This window comes from Aphelocoma coerulescens, chromosome 6 (genome assembly GCF_041296385.1).
Source record: "Aphelocoma coerulescens isolate FSJ_1873_10779 chromosome 6, UR_Acoe_1.0, whole genome shotgun sequence".
Lineage (NCBI taxonomy): Eukaryota > Metazoa > Chordata > Aves > Passeriformes > Corvidae > Aphelocoma > Aphelocoma coerulescens.
Window position 1 is genome coordinate 19035254 of NC_091020.1, and position 22135 is coordinate 19057388.

At 41.1% G+C, this 22135-nt stretch overlaps 2 protein-coding genes across 9 annotated transcripts in view; one reads left to right on the forward strand and one right to left on the reverse strand.

Moving 5' to 3' along the window:
* Positions 1-11729, forward strand: part of WDFY4 (WDFY family member 4) — a 138509-nt gene extending 126780 nt beyond the window's left edge. For 7 of the 8 annotated variants that reach the window (XM_069019561.1, XM_069019562.1, XM_069019563.1 and 4 more), the window contains 5 exons: positions 3601-3780; positions 6638-6820; positions 7438-7525; positions 9766-9877; positions 10853-11729. In XM_069019561.1, the coding sequence (XP_068875662.1) occupies positions 3601-3780; positions 6638-6820; positions 7438-7525; positions 9766-9877; positions 10853-10919 (630 nt within the window). In that variant the 3' untranslated portion in view covers positions 10920-11729. The remainder of the gene's footprint in view (positions 1-3600; positions 3781-6637; positions 6821-7437; positions 7526-9765; positions 9878-10852) is intronic. The other variant, XM_069019564.1, reaches the window with a different exon arrangement.
* A 7187-nt stretch (positions 11730-18916) lies between these two features.
* VSTM4 (V-set and transmembrane domain containing 4) overlaps positions 18917-22135 on the reverse strand; it is a 31761-nt gene continuing 28542 nt past the window's right edge. The window contains exon 8 of the mRNA XM_069019593.1: positions 18917-21527. Within this exon, the coding sequence (XP_068875694.1) occupies positions 21402-21527 (126 nt within the window). The 3' untranslated portion in view covers positions 18917-21401. The remainder of the gene's footprint in view (positions 21528-22135) is intronic.

A 22135-nucleotide genomic window follows, 5' to 3' on the forward strand; every position in this document is an offset into this window, starting at 1 on the left:
GCATTTTCAAAGTTCATCATGATAAAAGAAATGATGAAGATAAGGCATATTCTCCTCTCTTGGAGTGCAGCCCTTGGGTTATTTTCAAAAACAAGTATCACCTGGAGATGCTTATAATTTGTTCTGGGCTGCTACAGCAATGGACAGGATCTCTGAAACATCCTGTGAAATTAGCTAGTGGAGATGAAGGCTCAGCTAGGCAAAGTCCTTGATTCTTTTTTCTCAGCCCGAGTTCAGAACATAAAAGGTTCATCTGTCAGTCTGTGAGGGAGGGATGCATCCAATAAGAAAGCTATAGTTTTTGTCCTCATTATCCAAAGCCCTGTAGTGGTTGTTGATTTAGACTTCATCTATAGTCATCAACCAACACTGTATAATGCTATTTCATTTACAAAATTGAATTTTCATGCAAAATTTGTGTGGTTCAGCTATGGCAAGTTCTCAGCTTTACAAGTACAACTAGAGTACACCACTATTATATCTGGAAGGTAGCATGGGGCCCTTCTTCCCTAAAGAAATCAAGAGACTCTTGATTAAAAAAACTCTGCTACTTTTAGGCACACTACTAAAGGGTTCATTGATCACCAAGGTCTCCAAGTGTTGGAAGCTTCTTCTGTTCGTTTGTTCTGGAGGGGTGTTCAGATGATATTTCAGTACTTTCCATACCCTAAGCCAAAACATATTTTGTCATTAAATGAAGTGAAAACTTCATGGTCTGTTGGGATGCCAGAGAAATATTTAGATCTTCATTTATCAGACATTCCTGTTGGAATTTTTGTTGAAATTAGGGGGGCAAACTGTTTTAGAGCAGCCTCTCTTCTGAGGTTTATGATGTTTAATGCTGTAGAAGACAGAAATATGAGACAAGATCTGATGACCTTTTAATCCAGCTGGTTATTATTTCAAGGCAGGACATGAACATAGGAATGGAAGAACTAGCAGTAGAGAAGAGCATAAGCAGTAATTTTCATCAACATCCAAATGATACAAATCAGGGGGTCAGTTTGAGTTTCAGGCAACCGAAGAGGCTGTCTTTTATCTTCACTATCATGCCTTTCTCTTTAACAATTTTAAATCAGCCTTGCTGATGTGTCCCACTGTGATTAATTTGCTATTACCCAAAATCCACAAAGTGGTATGAGATCATGCAATGACAAATTCTGTATTTTTTCCTTTACTTTGCTAGCAGAGGCTTTTTTTTTTTTTTTCTTATGACTGTCTGGAATGGATGTAAACTTGAACTATGGTTCTAAATGTCTTCCAGTGAATTACTTGCTCTTTCATGTAATTCCCTGTTTCATGGTGGGTGCTTTTTCTGCTGAACAAAAAAAATTCCTGAGAGAGTGAGCTTTGCTTAAGAACATCTTATGTGCTATAAAGTGGATGCTATTCACTTACCAGCTGTCTCATGGGACTGACACATTCTGGTTTGGAATGTAGTAAAGTACAGAAACTATATTTCTGCAGAAAAAGTAGCTTTTGCCTCTCTAGCGGGATCTGCTTCCACGGTTTTGTGGAACACTAAAGATCGAGTGTAATTGCCTCAGTATTGAACCATGCAATTTACTAGCAGAGGGATCTGTGTGATGCAGTCTCTAGAATTTCTGGGCCAAATGAAACACTTGAGCAAGGTGTGCTCTCTCCCTCACAGACCTCTCAGCAAGGTGTGGAGCGTATCTGTAAAGTGTCTGTGTCCTTGTCAGCTAGTTAAGTTGAATGATCAAACTTGGTTTAAACTGTCATGGACTAAACATTCCTGCAGTGAAGCTGGTCTTCTTTTTAGTCTTTTGATATTTGTTAAAATACTTTGGAGATAGGCCTCAAGATCTTTATGCAAATATGCTGCAGAATATTTCCCATTAAGGAAAAACCTGTCAGTCTTTGCAGAGTGATAATGAAAAGATGTAGAGAGCCAAGCATGAGACTTTTTTTCTGAATGTGCATTGAGACTGCTGGGTTGAAGCTGATATTGTAATTGTGTGCAGGTCTGTCCCTCTTTCCCACACTCAGCTTGTATTTAAAGTGTTTCACTGCCAAGTAGGATCTTCATGGGTTAAAATAAAAGGGGAAGATGGTTTTAGTGAAACTTGTGCGAGAGATTAGCTTGGCTTGACTTAGCAGTTTGGATGCTTTCACAGTGGATATGTTTTATTTCATGCTTTGGAAAAAGGAGAGGAAATTTTGAGCCCTTGAACCTGACTTGTCCCAGCCTTTTTTGCAGCAGTCTTGCGCAGTTCTCAAGTATGGGTGCTTGGTTATGCCCAGTCCTTTGTAAAGACACTGTCCTACAGCCAGTCCAAAGCTATCACTGAGCCTCCTTTTCCATGCTTAGGTGAGAGTGTTTCTGACTTCTGGAAACCACAGTTGGAGACCTAATTTTGTGCCAGTATTTATAGCTGACAGTTCCTGTGAATGGAATAAGTCCCAAGCTGAAAGTCATCCCTCGCAGTTGCGGGTCACCTTCAGTACCACAGAGCCTGGTGCAGCTCAGCTTCCTCACCAGTGGATTAAAGTTTTACTGCTGTTGTCCTGGTGACCTTGGCAAGTGGCAGCACATGTTAGCCAGCAAAAGTTCAGTCTCTCAGTCACATGCTGGAAGAGAGGATGAGGTATGTCCACAAAAGTCATCTGGGACATGTGGCTCCCCTGCTTCATGCTGAACTGGGATAGAGCCTAGAAATGTGCTAATAATGTCATGGAAAGAAAGGCAGCAAGGAATATGCATTTCCTTTGAAAACCAACATTGAAACTGGTGGGTCTGATTTTTCACAGTAAGGCAGCTAAAAAATAAGCCCTGAAAGGCTTTTTAGGAAAGCTGTGAAGGACTTTTTCTCTGTTGCCCTACAGGTTTTACTGTCATTTACTGTGATTATGTAGCAGAAATGTACACTGCTGTCATTTGAGAATGCTGCATTAAACAATTGTCAGCAGTATACTTCAATCCATGCCTTCTAACTGTGCTATTAAATTGCCTAAAGCATGTTCTCTTTTTCAGAAACTGTTTAAATAAGGTTAACTGGGCACTCCTTATAACTCTGAACCTATTAAACAATAACAGAAAAAGAATGTTGTGTAATGATGAAAGAGAAAGGAATTCCTACAGGGCTTAAAAGCAAGAATGCTCCATAAATGCTGTTTCTCTTCTTAACCAATATTAGAAATGTATTAGTACTTGTTCAGATACTCAGAAAGATAAGACAGAGGTCACTGAAATATATCCTGATAAATTTTATTTCAAAAAGTGTTTTAAATATTGAGGAATTCCGAGCATAAATTTTACTTAAAACTGCATGGACTGAAGTGAATAATGATTTTTTTCTTGCTAAGCACAAAGCACTTAGAGTCTGAAGAGTAAGCCAAGGGCCCTGAATCACTGTGTAATTTGGGCAAGTCATATGATCTCTTGGACCCTCAGCTTTCTTCAGCTATGAGTTGAGGACAAGGATGCTTCTCTGTAATATCCTTTGGCATTTCCCCCTCATTCCCTCTTTCATTCTCCAAAGAATGACTGGGTTGCTTGTTCTTACTAAGCAAATGAGGTAGGACTGTGGTTCCCTAGTAAATCAGCCTGTGGTTGATTGCTTGGTTTTTCCCCACCAGGCTTTGTATGGACACACTCAGGCAGTGACCTGCCTTGCTGCATCTGTAACCTACAGCATCTTTGTGAGTGGATCCGATGACAGAACCTGCATCATCTGGGACCTGAACCAGCTGACGTTCATAAACCAGCTTCCTGCCCACGAGGAAAGCCTCGCTTCTGTTGCCATCAACAATTCAACAGTAAGATCTTCATTTATCATCTTTCTTCTGATGCATCCATGAACATTTCATGATAATTTAATGGGTGCTTTTCCCAACATAAAAACATCCTGAGAGTCTGATACATTGATTTTTTTTCTTTCTATAGAGATTGCTAATAGTGTTCTTAATGATGAGAGGCGAGCACTAAAAGCAACATCTTAGACTGAGTAGCTAAGTAGAAGCATCTTTGGATGGATAGATAGCAGGATTAAACAACTTTTAGTTTATGGAGCATGAAGTATTACCCTAGTACCTCCTGGATTTGGCTCACCCATAACCTTGTTGCCTCTGTTATTTCATTAATTTGTCCTGGCATTCATGCAGCAGAGCCACATCTGAGCTGCACATTTGTGCAGCTGGAATGTTAGGCTGCACTCTGCCACCTCAGCTGACAACTGCCTTACACCTTTGCAGTGATAATGTTGGCTTTTTCCTTTCCCTTCTACTCCCAGGTGTAGGGAGAGCTCCTGAAAGCAGTAGGTATAAATCTGTTGAGGTCTGTGCCTGGCCAGAATTGCATGCATGTTGATAGGAAAATATTCTGTATTGGATTTTACTGTAAATGCTCTGGATGAGATTTTTTTCCCCCCACCCTTTTACGTCCCAAAAATGTTTCTTTCATATTTGTATTTTCTCTCTCTGCTAATATACTAGAACAGGGTTTCACTGGCTCAGACAATTCAAGGTTGAATCCAGTCCTGGATATTGTACAAAGGCCAAATTGAGTTCACAGCAGTAAGAAACCAGGCAGATATTCTCTACTTAGTCTGTGCCAAAACAATCATCTCATATCAGAGCTTTATTAACCATGCAGTCTGATGGCTAGCAATTTGAGGGTGGGAATTAAGTAGTCTGTTCAGTGCCAGCTCAGCTCCCAGTCCTGGCAGTCCTGTTACTGTAAAATGGCCAATTGCCTCAGCAGGCCAGCTCAGAATATCTTGGTGGTCCCTTGCAAAGTGAGCTGAAGCAGTGCCACTCAGAAATGAGGAGGTGGGCTGGCACAATGCTGCTCGAGATCCCAGGGGACAGAGTTCTCTCCGTTCCGTGTACCAGCCAGTACAGGAGCCTTTTCAGTGGGTATCTGCCCTCCTGGAACTGCCCAAAATGAGATGGTCTCTGCCAGGAGCAGTCTGATGACTGATCCAAATGACTGATCTCCACTTTATTGGGGTGCAAATGGTTAAGCTGTTTGGATAACAGTCTATAGAAAAGTTCATTTAAAAGAGCAAAAACCTTAGAAAAGTATGACTGAAGCTTCAAGGAAAAAAAGTAAGGGGTCCATACCTTGTGGATGAAAAAATTCTTTTTGATGTTAGCAAAACAGAACACCTAATTCTGAAATGTAATTTTTGTTTAAATCTCTATATGTTTATGTATTGCTACATGAAAATAGAAAAAAAGTTTTCCATTGTGCTGCATTATTTTGATTGACACAAAATTACATGATTGGTAGCAAGGGTTTTTTTCCTGAAAAATTCAGAATTATTCAAAGCAAAGTTTTGAAAGAAAAAAATTCTGTGAAATAAGAACCCTATACAGCTCTTCATTATGTGATGGTTGGAGTTGCTTGAGCATCTAGAATTTCCATCTATAGATCCAAACCTCATGGTGTTTGTGTTGTGTAGACACAAAATAAGAACTGTCCCAAAAATTTTATAAACTAAGGAAGATTGTAAAAGCTTGCTGTAACTAATTGTTTCAGTTACTTTTAAATCCCTGGTCCAGACCTAAAAAGTGCTGTAGGTCATTGCCAAATGCCTGGACATCATGTACTCTCATGCAGATAAGGTAGCTGAAATTTAATCTCTTGAATTATTGGCAACTCTGTTTTGAACATGCTATCATTTTTTATCTCCAGAATTCTGCCCAGCAGTGTGAAGAGCCCTGGCCTCAAATGAGGCAGGGGTGAAGTAAGGTGTTAGTTGACTTAAACCAGATGCATGCTGCTAATTTAAGGGCACACTGTCCTTTACCAGAATCAGATGACTACATTGATGAGGTTCTTTTCAGCTGATTATTAGTATGGACCAAGAGTGGAAAGGTTAGGTAGAATTTCAATTAATAACCTGATCAAAATGCACTTTTGATTAGTTCATTTACAATTGCAGCATTGGCTCTTGGTTCTGTGTGTTTCCCTAAGGGCTTTCCTGTGCATTTGCTCCTTATGAGCAGTCTCTGGTTAAGGCTACACCTGCATGGAATGGAGGGGAGAGGTTCAGTGCAGAGGATGTTTTCTGCATCAGAAGTGCAGGTCACTGGATGCGGAGCTGGTCATTGGTCAAATGCAAAACACAGTGTAGAAATGCGATGACAGTGAGCTCCCTGTGAGGGGCAGAGGAGGATTGTGAAATCACCAAAGGCTTCGCAGCTAAGCAAGTGAACACCATGTCCTTGTTTCAGGGAATGCTTATTTGTACAACTTATAAGAGCACTAGTCCTGGCCCAGAACTTATGCTAGGCACTGCTTGTGCACAGCCCCTGTCCCTGACAGTAGCTAGGTCACTCTGTCAGTCTGCTTTTTTACTAAAAGCCTGGATTTTATGGAAAATAGGGAATATTTCATTATATTTTTTCATTTAAAAATGTGGGTAAAAGCTTTTTTCTGCATTACCTTGCTAAATCTGAGATGGTGTTTCAGGTCTATGTGATGTAAAAATTTCAGGATTTCTCATGGGAAAGAAAAAAAGTAATTTTTACTTTGTCTGGTTTATATCATCCGCCCAGAAGAAAAACAATGGTCAGAATTTAAATCAGAGAAAGTCAGCAATTTCTAATTTAAAAGTTATGAGAAGGATGAGTGTAGGAGTTTGAGACATTGCCTCTTGCTCTGTTACAGGGTGACATTATCTCTTGTGCTGGATCTTACCTGTACCTGTGGACAGTCAATGGCCAGCTTCTCACAAGCATCAGCACTGCCTGCAGCCCCACCTGCCACATTGTTTGCTGCTGCTTTGCTGAAGTGATGGACTGGGACACACGCAGTATCATCATCACAGGAAGCACAGATGGAGTGGTGAGGGTAGGTGGATGGGAGAGAGGAAAGGAATCCTGATTCATTGTAGACTGGAGGTAGAATTTTGTATTCTAAATGGAGGGACAGAGCTAATAAAAGCCCATGACACTTTCTTAACAGTGCAGCAGAGGGCAGAAAATGAAAATCCGAGTGAAATATTTGCTTCCTATCAACTTTTATCCTCCTGAGCAGAGGACTTCTTGCCATTCAGGGAGAATTTTGAAAATGTACTGTCCATTCTGGGGTGATTCTAAAAGCAAAAATTCTATCACTCTTCAGAAATATGTTTGAATATGGTTCTGAGAGTTCACAGCTCAGTTAATTAAGTCATACTTTCTCATGAGTAGGAATTCACTGCTTATTCTGACTCCAGTCTGGTAGGAGAACTTCCTGGGTTACTGGGAATTTTCGATAGCATGCCAGCCTTGCAACCCCACCACCTCCCTGCATACATTCCTCCAGTGTGACACCCTGCAGCACAGTGACAGAGAGGGAGACAACTGCAAAATCCCGTTCTGGTGTCAGAAGTCCAATTCCCACCCCTTGCTGGGAAGCAGGAGCTGACTCTCTCTCTCATTGTTACAATCCATGCTTTTTCCATTTTTACCCCCTCACTGGCACAGCTGTGGAAGACCGAATACCCCAAGACCCCAGAGCAAGGTGCTGGCCTGAGAGCCCGGAGCGGCGCGAGGGAAGAGCCGGGTGGCACAGGTATGAGCACAAGGTGGGCGGTGAACTGCAGTGTGCCCCAGTGCTGCAAGCCCTGTCTGGCTGTGAGAAGAAGAGGGGGTGTGAGCACAGTGGTGTGAAGGGGGGATGGTGTGGGCAGCTGCTGCAGTGTTACTGTGACCAGCAGCAGTGGTGGGCAGTAAACGCCCCACCTTGGAGACAGAGAGCACACCTCAGCCTGCCATCTCAAGGGCACATCCTGCCTGGATGGAGCTGAAAGCTTCTTCATAGGCTCTCTCATGGGTTCTGTCGACCTCAGAAGACCACCTTTCTGCATAAACCTGTGACACCAATGGCTGGAAATAGTCCCGGCTCCAGCAAGTCCACTGCCTTGGCACCTCTGCTGATGGCCTGTACTAAAATATCCTGGCATCATGTCAGAGTGGGCAGTGCCAGATCCTGCTCAGGGATGGAACAGAGAAGTTTGTTGTCTTTGCCACCTTAAAAGAAGTCAGAGATCCTTCAAACTGGTGGGAGGCCAGCAGCAGGCCCTAGTGGCTTGGAGCTGTTTATTCAAGGCTGTGTGCAACTGAAGCTGATACCATGGAGCTCTCACAGAGCTGAGGTTAATAAGATCGTGGGACTGTGGTGCTTACTGGTACTAAAAACAACTCAAGCTCGCTTCTCTGTTCCAACAAATACAGGAGCTGAAACCTGTCAGAAAGCTTTAAAGGCACATCCTAAATAGCACAGCTTTCTTCTTTTCCCAGCGCTTTTTCTAAGAGAAAGGAATTGTGGTGTTATTATGTATAATTTACTCCACTTATTTTCTGTGGTCCTCATTACAGACATTCTCTATTACTTCAATTTTAGGCACACAATTTGCATAAATATAGAGCTATAGATGTAACATCTGCAAAAAAAAGAAGATATTATACAGTAATTGGGCATTACCACAGAGATCTTCAAAAGTACTGTTCATGGAACTTGGCATCAACATTACTTAGATTGCTATGTGAAAATATTTCCAATATGCCTCTGTATGTATAACAGCCAAACCAGATGCTTATCAAACCTTTTGTCATGCCTCAGAGCAGCCAGAGCCAGATTTTTCTAGGCAAGGTGCAAGAACACCCGAGATACCAGATGTGAGATAGTCTGGCTGTGGTAGCCTCATATTTGTTTTTGTTCTCATCTTTAATCGAAGATTGCTTTGTCAGTAAGTCAAAGCAAAAGACCTAACATTCTTTCCAAAATCTCTGTGGTATTCTGTAGTCATTTTGTGGATTCTCTTTACCCATAGAAAAGTCTACTTTGATATAAGAATTTCTGAAGTTCTTGTCCATCACTTCCTGTGGCAGGTCTTTCCAGGCATAATTGCATATGCATGTTTTTGAACAGACTGATACTTTAGCTATTTGTAAAATGTATATCTTAAGGAATTTTCTAAATGAGGACTTAAAAGCCATCCATGGGAGCACAGAGGAACACTCTTGTTTGTGTTTTTTTCCCAAGAGGACCATAAAAGATATGTGCTGACCCCACATCTGGTGATGTGTAGAGACAACACCTGTTTGCACATGCACATAAGGCTGCATGTTTTCAGATGGATATGGGAACAGCATTCTTTATTAAAGAGTTGAGAGGTGTAATCAAAGCAGGGTCATACTCCCTTAACCTATTCAGATGACTTCAGAATTATTTTAAATGACCAAATATTCCCACATCTCATTTTGTGCATTAAAGAAAATAAAATTAATACAAACCACAGTCATTAAAAAGACCAGAGTAACTGTGATTGAGTTATGTTGTTACGTGTGTGTGTGTATGTATGTGTGTGTATGTGAAATGTTCACAGCATTTAATTATTGGTTCTGTTATGAACAGATTTAGATAAGTTGATAATACCAGAGCTTTATGTAATTTCTTTTTACTAGGCAATTATGGGCTGTATTATATCCTGGCAGCAAAGTATTGTGGGGCATCTTATTAAGCACAGAGCCAGTGAAAACTGATGAACAATTTTGCTGAACTAGGCATGCAATTTAGAAAGCAATAATACACAAATCCAATTTAGCACACAATTGATACAGCCGCACGTCAGCACATGTAACTATCATAGCCACAAATTAAATTGGGATGGGCCTATTTTGCAACAGCACAGGCCAAGATTAAATATATTTGTTCTCAACTTAACAACTTGCTGACCGTAAATAATAACAATCCCATCCCTGCTGCCCCCCAGACGCTTTCTAAATATTTATTTTTAAACCACACAACAGGTAACAAGGGTGGAAAACATCTTGTTCTCTGTCGGGAACTGAATCCCAGCGTTGCCCTGACTGGCAAAGCGAGCCGGACGAGCCCGGCGGTGACGGCGCTGGCCGTGTCCAGGTAGGGCCATTGCCGGCGCTGCCCGGCAGGCGGCCCCTGGGGCCGGGCTGCCGCTGTTCTTCGCTTTCGGGGTTGTGGGACCTCTCGTAGCCAAAACAGCCGCTCAAGAAGCTGGCCTGGCTAGGTACATTAATGAAGGATGTTGGGGTAGTCATTGGACAGGCAGGAGACAAGCCAGGAGCACGGTTTTGGCCAGAATAGTTGTAGAACTCAGTAGCTGCTACACCATCTCTGCAACACGGAAATAACTCCTGTCCTAGGAGTTGCTGGAGATACTGTCTCCTTAAAATGTGAACAGGAAGTTTTTGGCCAAAGGACAACTTCTTTGTTCAACTCCTCTCAATCTGCAGAGCCAGCAGTATTTTAGTTTACTCAAGCCCCTCCCGCAGTCATCTGGCTGTAATATTTGTTGTTATCTCCTCCTCCAGGACGTTACAACGTACTGTAAACCACTTACTGTCTCTTTCTCCGAAAGTGTTGAAATTTTGACAGTTGATAAAATGTTCCTGCATTCTGCATGCTCAGCTTTAGAGCAGTCAGTGTGATGTTGATGTGCATTGAAAGGGGGAACGTTTGGGGTGAGGGTTAGTTTCATTAGTGCTGGTGGCACTGCATGCAGCAGAGATTTCATTGGCTGAAGCCATGACATTGTGCTAACGAGTCTGAATTCTGAATCTGGACAGCAGATTATTTAACATCCGTAGAAACTCAGAGAAGGGTAAGAGCTTCTGATCTGGTTAAATTGTCCACAACTAACCCATTCAACTCCAGGGAAGTTTGGACCCAATTCTAAGCTCAGTCTTTGAAGTACCAAACTTTGAATATTCTCTAACGTGGGTCTTCAATTTTAACTTTAAAGAAAATGTACAGCCGTGAATGTTGCATGCTCCTAATTGCTGCACACACAGAAAAAGCCTTGATCCTGTGTCTTCCTCTTAAACATGGTTTTCTTTGTCTTTTTCTTTCTTTCTCAAGAAATTCCTCCAAGCTCCTAGTTGGTGATGACTGGGGAAGAATCTGCTGCTGGTCTGTGGATGGGTAGGAAGAAATAGCCAAGAGTTCTTGTTTTTTCAGCCTTTTGGGTGGAGAGAAAAATTACCCTCCAAAGCATGAGAGAATCAGAGAAACTGGAAGCCTCTGGTTGGAGACTGAATCTCAAAGGAGTTGTTGGACTGAGCCTGGCAGTCAAGTATAATTTAAATTAGACACTGGACCCCAAAGTTGCGAGAGAAACTGACAGATATGCACATAGACAATGAGATTTTGTAGTATTTGTCCTGGGAAAACTTTTGTATTTAAAATGTTATTTTAGATATTGAATTCGACATAATACATTGTATTTCACAAATATTATATAGCAAATAAAACTGCCTTGATTATGCCAAAGAGCAGTGAAGCTTAATAATGACAGCATACTGTATTTTTAATATCATGAGATAAAAAAAATACTCAGGGTTCAAACAGGTGTTAAGTGAGTATGTTGCAGTATTTTTGTTCTTCACTGACATGCAAGAATATTAATATCTCTGTTCTTACACTTCCTTCCTCCCTGAATCTGCATAAAAATGTATGCATGCCTTTTGAGAAGCTATTTTGTTTATAAAGTGAAGGTTGGAATTCCCATGCTGATGCTGGTGCCTTTATCCAGCCCCACTGTGAATGTGTGTTGTGGTGCAGTGTTGCCTAATCTCTGACCTTTTTTTTTATAGTACAGCAGGCAAAATGTATGGAATAGGTGAGGAGGAAGATCTGACACAGTGGTCAACATATTCATTCATTTTCCTTCTTTGCTGTCTTCTTTCTAACCTTGTCCCTATACTTTCTGGAAGATCAGTATATTAGACATATTTCAGGATTTACCTCCACAATCACCCTGTATGGTAAAGTGAGTATTTGTAGTAAATGAAGGCTGAGACTGTAGTGTAATAAATTTAAGTGCCATTTGTGTCCCTAGTGGGAATGGAGAAACTGTGAAAAATCAACCTCTTTAACATTTTAGCATAATTGGAAGGAGCTAAATTGATAACTGCCTTTCTCTTCTGCTCCTCCTTGACCTGGTGAAGAGATTGAATATCTTACATACAGAAGGTCTGCACAGCCACACAGGCAGAGCAGCTTCCTGAACACACAGACTGGGTCAGAGCAGTGCCAGGAAGAACACGAAGGACATTATGGCCATGAAGGCTCTTTTATTCATGCCACCAAACACACCCATGGGCAGACAGATCCCTGTTTTCCAGTGCACTGGGACTGGTCAGCACTGCAGGAGTGAAGCTCCATGTGTGCTGCATTGGACAGCCAGAGGTTGAGGAACATGAGGAACCACTATGTGCCAGAACCTTGGGGCTAGAGACTTGCTCTTCAGCATCATTAGGAAGAATCTGGAGTAGAAGACAGGTTTTTACCAGTCTTCTTTTAATTACATGATCAACTTTCTTCTTCCTCTAGGACACTGCTTAGCTAATGACTCTTCTTTTGAATTGTGTTGCTGAATGTTGTCCTATAGCAAACAGCCTCATTCCCTATGGAGTGCTGAGACATGTCCGCACCCCAACCCCGCCATGGTTCAGCCTCACCGCCATAGTGAGTGAGGTAATTGCCTGTGGAAAATGCAGTACTTAGATGTAAGCTCATGATGCAGACATACAAGGAAATCTGCATTATGTCTACACAGATGTCCTGCCTGGTCTTCCTTTCTGACCTCCAAGTGCATGACTTGATGAGTCAAATACTAATCTTTCTGGGCTCAGGGAAACATACACTGAAAACAGGCCAAAACACACCAATATTTTCAAATCAAAGTAGCCCTATGGAGCAAAGGTGGACTGTGCCTATTTTTCCTGAGGACTGGGGAAAGGTCAATTGTCAACAAAAGTGTACTACTTCTTTCCTCTTCCTTCTGCGCATTCCTTAGAAATAAGCTGTGATTTGGATACATGGACAGAAAGACTTAGATTCCTGTCAAATTCCTGCAAATACAGCTTTACTGAACCATGGTAAAGGTGATTAAGAGCTGTGAAAGAAGGTCACTACCTGTGTTTTCATTTACCTTCTATCTTGAATAGCTTGCAAATTGTCTCCTCCTGTAGCCTTTTCATGCAGCCTGTCTTTGCCAAGAGTAGATGTTCCCTGTTCTAGAGCTGGCAGTGGCACTCTGCAACCTGGGCAAATGCACTAATGGCTCCAGGACTCTAGACATCAACCTGGCTTTGTTTGGTATAAGAAGAGGCCAGCTGTAGGCTGGCCATGCATCGATTTGACAGGCTCATCTCCTTGTGCCTAACATCAGCTCTCTTAAATCTTCAACAATTGCTTCAGCAACATCTGTTTTGAATCACAGAGAACAGGTCCAGAGTGTGCATGTGTGAATGGAAGTCAGCACGTTAAATGTGTTCCCACGTCAAGCTTCTCCTCATTTTCAGGGAGCTGCAATTTGGGAGAATATAAAAGGCAGATGAATAGAAGTGGGTTGCAATTTCATCTGGTAAAAGTTCTGATTAGGAATGATTTGCTGTCTAACAATGCTTGGTTGAGAAAATTTTGGGTTCTTCTCTAGCTCTAGAGATTTTTCCCAAATGACATAAATCATGGGAAGAAACATATACTGTGAGTACTAAAAGCACGACTCAGACTGCAGAGTTAAGGCACAAATGTCAGCTGCGGTCTTCAAGTTTTCTAGGCCTGATAGAGCCAGTGTGTGTGACAGTGGTAGAGTGCTACCTGGTCATTTTCCTACAGGCAAGTCTCTGGGACAGGAAGCTTTAGCTCAAAATTTGTAATAAGTGGTTGAAGGATCGCCTGAAACCAACCCTCTTGCAACTACCTGTTTTAACATTTGTGTTGGTCTCCTGCAAACTATGAATGCTCATGAAAATGTCCAGGAAATTCCATCAGCTCTGGATGTGGAGGTGACTTTCACTGATACATAGACAGGCCTTGGTGCTAGGTCAGGGGCAGTAGTGCTGTGAGTTGTGAGTATCCTGATGTGACACATGCTTGGGATGCAGGGGTAGCAAATCTAGAATATGCTTGAAAAATGAAGTATAGCAATTCCACAGCAAATACTTCTAGCACAACTCCATTGTTCCTGTAAGTAGAACAGTGTGAAACATCAACATAGTGTTATCATTATCTCAGAACCAACCTTTGCTCAGGGTGAGAATTATCCTTAAAAGAAATCCAATCCCATTAGAATAAGAAATGTAGAAATAAGTTTTAACTCTGCCCTATAGGGAAATGAAGAAATGTGGAACAGCACAACCTTTATGCGACTTTAAAAACCAGTTTAATCTAATTGAGTACCATAAACCCTAAAATGCCTTAATTACACTTATTTGGTTATTGCATAGACTATCTTGCTTCCTTGTTCAGCAACAGAAGTCTTGTAAGTATTACACTAAGCATTAAGTAGTGCCTGATCTCTAGCATTCTGCTGTCTAGTTAACACTCATGAAGTAATATCTGCCTGTGCACTGCAGGGTCTTTGCATCCTCATAAGAAAGAATTTACTCAAAACTTTTTCGAGATATCTATGCAAGGAAATCTGTAATTCTCACAGGAAAAATTTCCCTGTGGCTGTCACTATGTACTACTCTTCTCAACTCAGGGATCAGTTGTTGTGTTATTGGTGTCACTGTTCAGACATGTGCATTGCAATTATTGTCATTAAAGTCAGCCAGGCTGAAGGGGATGGGGATGTGAGAGGTACAAGGTGGTGTAATTCCTGTGGAGGAATGCCAACCCTCTCTATACTTTTTGCCTTGCAGGCAGTTCGTAATCAGAGCTCTTCCCAAGCATCAGGAGGCTCATGCAAATTTGGCGCATGAAATTTTTAAAAGGGCCCATCTAAAAGGGCTCGCCCTTATTCCCTGCACTGGGGTTAAATGTCTTGTAGAAATGTAGTACTCAGAACCAGGCAGCCTTCAGCAGGACATTGGAATATTAGTGACCATGAGTAATACTTGTTGTAATGAGTGCTGAGCAAATGTAGCCCTTTTGATGGGGACAGTGGTGCCTCTGTTCAGCAATCACTTGATGTGTTTCATATTCAGGTGGTGCAGCTCTATGCATGTGGAGGCTGTTGGTGTAGTCCAGTCATTGGGGCAACAGCAGCATGGGAAGTTTCTCTGTTTCAGGTCACAAATTGTCTCCTTGTTCAGTTTGGACACAAGGCTCTCGGGACTTTGTTTCTCCCTTGCACATGTGTTCCCTGGCCAAAAGGAACAGCAAAAACTCCTGTTCCCATATCTCCAGTTTTGGTGGGATGCCCTGCTCTTCTGAGGGGAGCACATGAAGTAAGCCACAGGAGTGGATGGTGAGAGTGCTCTTTGGCCCCTCAGTCCATTCCCTTCCATCTCCTGGCTGTGGAGAAGTGGTGGTAAGTTAAATCTCCTCGGCCAATGTCCATGTCTTTATACTCCTTATTTTACTGAAACTGCTGTCTGACCAAAATCAAATGCAATCAAGATGCAGTCATTTAAGTTCCCACCTTTGACTGACAAGGTTGCAGAGTATCAGATCTAGTAAGCAAGCAAAAAGGCCTATCTTTGTGTGACAGTGTGACCGTGGACATTGTAAACAAGGAATTTCAGTAGTGTTACGGAAATAACCAGAACTGCTGCCAGACTATGAGATTAATTGCTTGGGAAGGTGAAATCCTGATTTGCTCCAAAGCCTTTGCCTGCCTGGCAGGCTGGCTTTCAGCCAGCTTTGGTGGTTTTTGTTGTGTAAGGATTCATTTGCCACCTTGTTGTATAGCAGCCTGTGGTGTTCATGGGGGAAGCTCTGGGCTCTTCAGAGCCTGATTATGAGCTGAATATATTCTCCATATCTGGGCTGTATATTTACAGGCCCTTCCCTGTGCCAGTGCTGGGACTGTGATAAGTGGGAGGAGGCCCACTGGAAATCTACTGAAGCAGGTCTAATTGAACCAAATAGACCAGCTCAGTAGAGTAGAAAATAGTCCTTATATATCTACCCAAAGAAGATAATGACCTTTTAAATAACAGAAGCAATTTTATTTCAATACCCCAATTACTCTGAACTCTCAAATGTCAAAGTGCCAAGCACTTTCAAAATAACTTAATTTAGACATTTATAGCACTTAGACACTGCTAGTTTCTTATCTAACCTAATTATGGGTTGTACAGGAAATTGCAAAGCGTTCCAATTAGCGTTATTTTTTATAGTGATACATAGGAGTGGCCTTTGCCATTTGCTGTAATCATGTGCACGGTGATTTACTAATTTTGGCTTTTGTGTTAGTTCCTCTTATGTTCTGCAAGGAGGAAGTAGAGGTAGAAGTGAGCATAGCTATGTTTGCTTGAGGATTTGAAGGGCATATTTTCCTCTGAGAGCAGAGTACAGTTGCAAAGCAGGACTATTTAAGATGAAGAGTGTAGAAAATAATGGCTAGCTAGCAAAATTAATGACCTTCCTCTGATTTGAGCACTTAGGCCATGATTCTTGACTTTTCTTGTGCAATGACCACCTAGATTTAATAGTGTCAGATCACATCACTGGAGGAAGAAAAACATAATCTTGCAATTAATTGCACATGTGTAAGTAACAAAGCAACTCACTGAAAGACTACAGAGAAGAAAATTTTACTGAGTTTAATATGCTTTAGTGTGAGAAATGCAGAATAAATGGATTTACCTTCTTTTAACAGGAACTGTAAGGCCAAATTAATCCCTGGCCTAACTCTCTCCGGCTTCAGCCCCACAGGACTAGTTCAGGGGAAAGGGATGTGTAAAGCTGCTTAACTGGGTGCCTGAAAAATCCCTTCACAGGCAGTGCTGAGCATTTTTCATTCTAGTTCTTATGCACTCTAGTTCCTATGAGCAGGCAGAATCAGAGGTGGAGGAAATGGTGCAGCACCACTGAGCAGCATTCAGTGACTTCTTGTTTGCTTTCATGGTAAGGGGAAGACATGCATCCAGTTACTATGTTTGAAAGTGACAGCTGTTGCCCATCCTTGTGTGGTTTTTTGCCCTGTATATTTTATGTGATGTCTTTGTTCTGTGCTGTGGTCATCCACCCTCCCCAGTGTCAGGAGACAGTTTGTCTTAGCAGTCAGAGCAGTTCCTGCAGGCCTCTTCATTCCTGAGGGTGATCCAAGAGCATCAATGGCTAATTTCTCAAGGAAAGATGCAGGGTTGTGGGTAGCTATATACTGCTGTTAACTGTGCCCAAGATGATGCCAGCCTGGAGCAGGAAGGCAAAAGCCCCAGTGGTGATCTTGTCTTGTTACACCTCTATGTGCAAAGCCCTAATGCACTGTTGTGTTCTCATTCACTTCCTTATGGCAAAATATTGCTACAGACAGATAGGTTTTAACAAGGCTTAAATTAAGTCCATGAGGGAAAGCTTGTGTTTGACCAAACCAGTCCCTTTCCCCAAAGTTTTTCTTTAGCCAGGACCACAACCCAAGTGAGATTGCCTGGGGCCTCTGTGGACATGACCTCCTACTTCCCTGGTGTGAGATGCAGGAGCAGATCCTCACAGATCAGGTCTCAGATCCTCACAGCAGGGAAATGCAGCTGCAGTGACTGGCTCTGTTATGTACTAAAATGAAAACCTGAGCAGATCTCAGCAGGATGTCCACAAAGGGCTGCCAGACTATTTCTGACCACAGTGGTCAAAGACTGAAGAGCCCTTTGTGGGGTTTGGAAACAGCCCAGTAATGCTGGTAAGGAACATGAGAGACACAACAGGGTGCCAAGACAGGGAGTATTCCTGAAATATCTATGCAAGAGTCTTCCACTGATATGCAGTCTTTTGATTTGCCCAACTAAGGTAGTGAAATGGAATCAAACCTGCTGGTGGAACAATGCACATGGAATGAGTACATTTCACTTTAGTTAGAAAACTCAGAAGACCACCTGTTATGCAGCAAAATTTAGGAATTTCATCTTTTACCCTGGCAGGTTAGACTGAAGCCGAAAAAGATCTTTGCATCTTGATGTCACTCACCAGAGGTGTTTTGAAGAGGCCCTCAAAAAGCAAAATTTAACCTACAAATTAAACATCAAATGCAAACTTGCCTGGTCTGAGTCTTATGCTATCAGAACCTGGCCAAACCCTGGCTAAGGACACAAGTTTATTGAACTTTTTAATGAAGAGAACCCCACAATTATGTTACAGTTATACTAAAACAAATAATTTGCTTGCAATTGCAGAGATAATGACATGCTGACCACACCTACCAATTAGAAAGTTGTAATAAAGAATAATAAAATACTTTTTCCTTGGGCTGCAGAATCAACCCCCACATTAGCCTGTGACACTAATATGATTTACTCCTATTTGCTGATGGAGAATTCTAGTAATAAAATTTAATGTGGAGGAACAAGGTGCATTTAACCAAAGCTGTAAACATATCTAATTCTATTTAAAGCTATAGGGTGCAGTACATTAACGTTTAACAATCTGATATTAAATTGGTGTGAAGCTAATAGAGGTGTATTTGTTAAGATTTCAGCACAAAGCCATGTTTTACCAATGACAACAGAAGGAGTAACCAAAATAGTGTCTCAGCAGACTCCAGCTGCTGCTTAATAAGGTACTAAGAGTCTTCATGGGAACTCCTGTCATAACAGAACTGTGGGCCACCTTCAGGTCTGCTGCTTTTCTGCTGATGCCAGAGAGAGTTAGGCCAGGCAATAATTTGGCCTCGCAGTTCCTGTTAGAAGGAGCTAAATCCATTTATTCTGCATTTCTCACACTGAAGCATATTATACTCAGTGAAGTTTTCTTCTCTGTAGTCTTTCAGTGGGTTGCTTTGATACTTACACATGTGCAATTGCAGGATGATGTTTTCCTTTCTCTGCTGCCATATGAAGTCAGTTCCAAACATTTGAAAAGCCTGGAATTTTCTGTAGAATGAAGAATTCAATTCCAAATACTGTGACTTTCTAAATGCTGTGTAAGAGATAAATGCACATCCTTCAATCTAGGAAGCAATATCCTTCTCTAGGAAGCAATAAATCCTGCAGAGAGTGAGACAAAAAATCTTACAAAAAAAGGTAATTTATTCAGTTCAATTAACTATTATTTTGGGGAATTAGATATCAAACATACGCAAGAATATATAGGATATTAATACATAAAGAATGGTATTCATTAACATGCTGGGCATAAATATACAGTAGAAGATTCTTCTGAACAATGGGCACAATGGCCAGTTGTATGCAACAGGAATGTTTGTCACCAAACCTCAAAGTTTTCACAGCTAAGTGGTCAAATAATTAATGTGTTAGGATTTTATCTTTAATTCCAAAGTAACAACTAATAATGTCTATATTTTTCTAAGGCATTTTGAACAGCTGTCTGCATAACAGATGTCCTCTCTGAATAATCAGTTAAACTGGCTGTTCCAAAATTGATCCCTGAATGTTGCATCATTCCTTAGCACCAATTTGGTTTTGGTCAATGAGTTGATTGGTGTTGTCACTGAAAGTCCAACACCTGATCAGAGAACAAGGAAAAGTACCATGCCCTTTTGGTGGGTGATTAACTCCTGGGATAATGCAAAGGTGAAACAAACATCTTTTCTGACAGCTCACAAATGCAAACATTAAAAATGCAAATAATTCCTAGCACTATAAACCAATAAAAGCTGACCTTAGTTTGGCAACAACTGTTTTGATGAAGAAATAGAATTAAAATTAGTACTGCACATAATGGTCAACCTGATAAGCTTTTCTTAAATTCTTTTTATAGAAGTAATTTTTATCTAATGTGGAAGCAGGTGACTGCATTTTATATTTACAGCTCCTGGCTGGACAGTAACCGATTATGTGTGCTGCCTAATCTCTACCACTGTTCAAAAAAGTTGAAAAGCAGTTTATACAGACTCACTTATTCTGGTGAAACCATCCAAAAGGCAGTGATGTGCTCTGTCCCTTGGTTGCATGTCCCCATCCTTGAATTGTCCCCCCTGCCTTCCTCTCCTGCACTCCCATGCAGGAACAGGAACAGGGGCATGAGTGCTCCTGTGATGATTCCCAGCTGTGCTCTGAACCCTCATGAGAAGTTGTTCTACCACTAAAAGGCTGTGAGCTGTAAAGGAAGAACCAACTTGGACCATCTTAGCTGTGACTCCAGAACCCAAGGCCTGCAAGTGCTACTCCAAAATCCACATTAAATAGTGGTGAATGAGCAGCCTGTCATGGGGCTCCCTCACAGACCTGGAGAAGACCTGGCACACGCCAAATATCGGATCTCCATGACCCGATGGTGACCTAAAGAGCCCATGCTTTTCCATCTCCATGGACTGCACAGTTACTCAAGGGCTAAAGCTTCCCAAGAGCTGAAAGATACTGGGTATCAAACTCTCCCTGAGCTTTGGGGAAATTTAGACATTGAAGATACATGAGCTTGAAAACATCAGTCCAGCTATTCTTCATGACTGAAATGCCCAGGATGGCACAGAATAGCTCATTTTCCATCACCGTGTGTCAAAGGAAAAGGAAGAATGCCTTCTCAGTTATCAAGAGGTAAAGAAAGAGGAATGTTATTTTGTATCCTCACATTAGGCTCATTTCCCTATCTCCTGAGCCCTGGTCTTTCCAAAGAAATAACTCCAAAGTCAGCAGGGCATTACAGAGTCTGTTCCATATGGAAGGAGAAGCTGTGTAATTTTTTCCTCTAGATCAGCAGCTCAGCAGTGCAGGCTACAGGAGGAAACTTTCACAGGTTTGGAAACACCAAACTAAACCAAGACCAAAAGCAGTGTCCTGGTTCTCTCAGTTTTTTACTCACTATCAAGTTTTTCCTATTCCTAATCAGAATTTTAAAAAATCAAATCCTGGGAGATGTTTCCAAGCTATGAATATTCTTCCTTAAATCATTGGGGTTTATCTATAGATGTTTCTTTCAGATTATTTTGAAATATTTTATTTCAAACACCTTACTAAAAGTAATAAAAGTTTTTTAAAGACAATGTCATTTAGAAAGGGAATTTGAAAACATAGAACACAAACCTTTTTAACTATTTCTGGAGAAGAGGAAAAAAAACAGAAAAAGTAACTTTAGCTTTTCCTTTGCTGTAGAAAAAAGTCTCAGCTTTACTGGGTTAATATTTTTCTGATGGGACAAAATGCATTAAAGTGGCCATTTTCCTGGTCAGTGGTCTTTTCCTTCAGGAGCAGGTTGCTGGGCATGGATCCTACAACCAGCCCTCCTAAGGCTTGCTAAGATATTGATGTTTGCAGCTGGACTCATCACATTAACATTAAAGAAGGAATAATGTCTAGTGTTAAAAATGCCCCAGGTGGAACTTCAGTCCATTTCCAACAGGGGTATAGAACACTACAAAGGGTATCTCTGGGATGTCACTTGTTGACCAGCTGCTTTTTCTATGATTACTTTCAACTACATTGTGTTTAAAAGTTTCATAGAAAAATAGAAGTGCATGAATGGAAATAAAAAAATAAGGACATTTGTATGATTTCTATAAATAAACAGCACAGCAAGATTTAAATAGAACACAGACAAAGGACATTTATACAGGCATGAACTGTTACAGCTTGTTCTCCTCAAAGAGTATCTGTGCATAGACTGTCATGCTGGGAATGCCTTTGGCTTCCTGAATCGGCTTCATCAGTTCAAGTTCAGCATATGTTAAATTCTCCTCTGTGATTTTTGGCTGAAAGACAGAACCAACAAATTAGCTATAATGTCATTACCACTGAATGTAGATATTTTATAAAATTGGCTATAGCTCTTCTCCCACCCATTGTAATTCTACTACGTGTTTAATCAGTTTACTCTGCATTAGGGTTAGTTCTTAGAAGAAGAAATAAAAATAATATTAAAAATAGGAAACGGGAATAAGTAGGATTTTTGGGTTTGCTTCTAACTTCACAAACGCTGAACATTTTGACAATTCAAATACTGGAGACTTGAAAGATGTGTGTTAGCAAAATATTTAGCCTCCTTAATAGTAAATTTCCCCATTTTATTTATTGCAGATTTCACAATTTGAAAGATATATGCTAGATTTGCTTTCCAGCTGTAAACCTTGGACCAGTTACATCTCTAATCACAGCCACTCACAGAGCCTCTCATTATATTTCTTAACAGAACCAAAAAATGTTAAAAATACACAGAAGGCAGAAAAAACTGGATAGAATTACTGCCATTCCACTGGAATTTCACCACTTTTGCCAAGCTATAGATAAGTTCAGAGTTTAGAAAAAAGGCAATACCACCAAAACTGTCTGCTTTATTACAGTGATTGAGTTTGACTTAAAA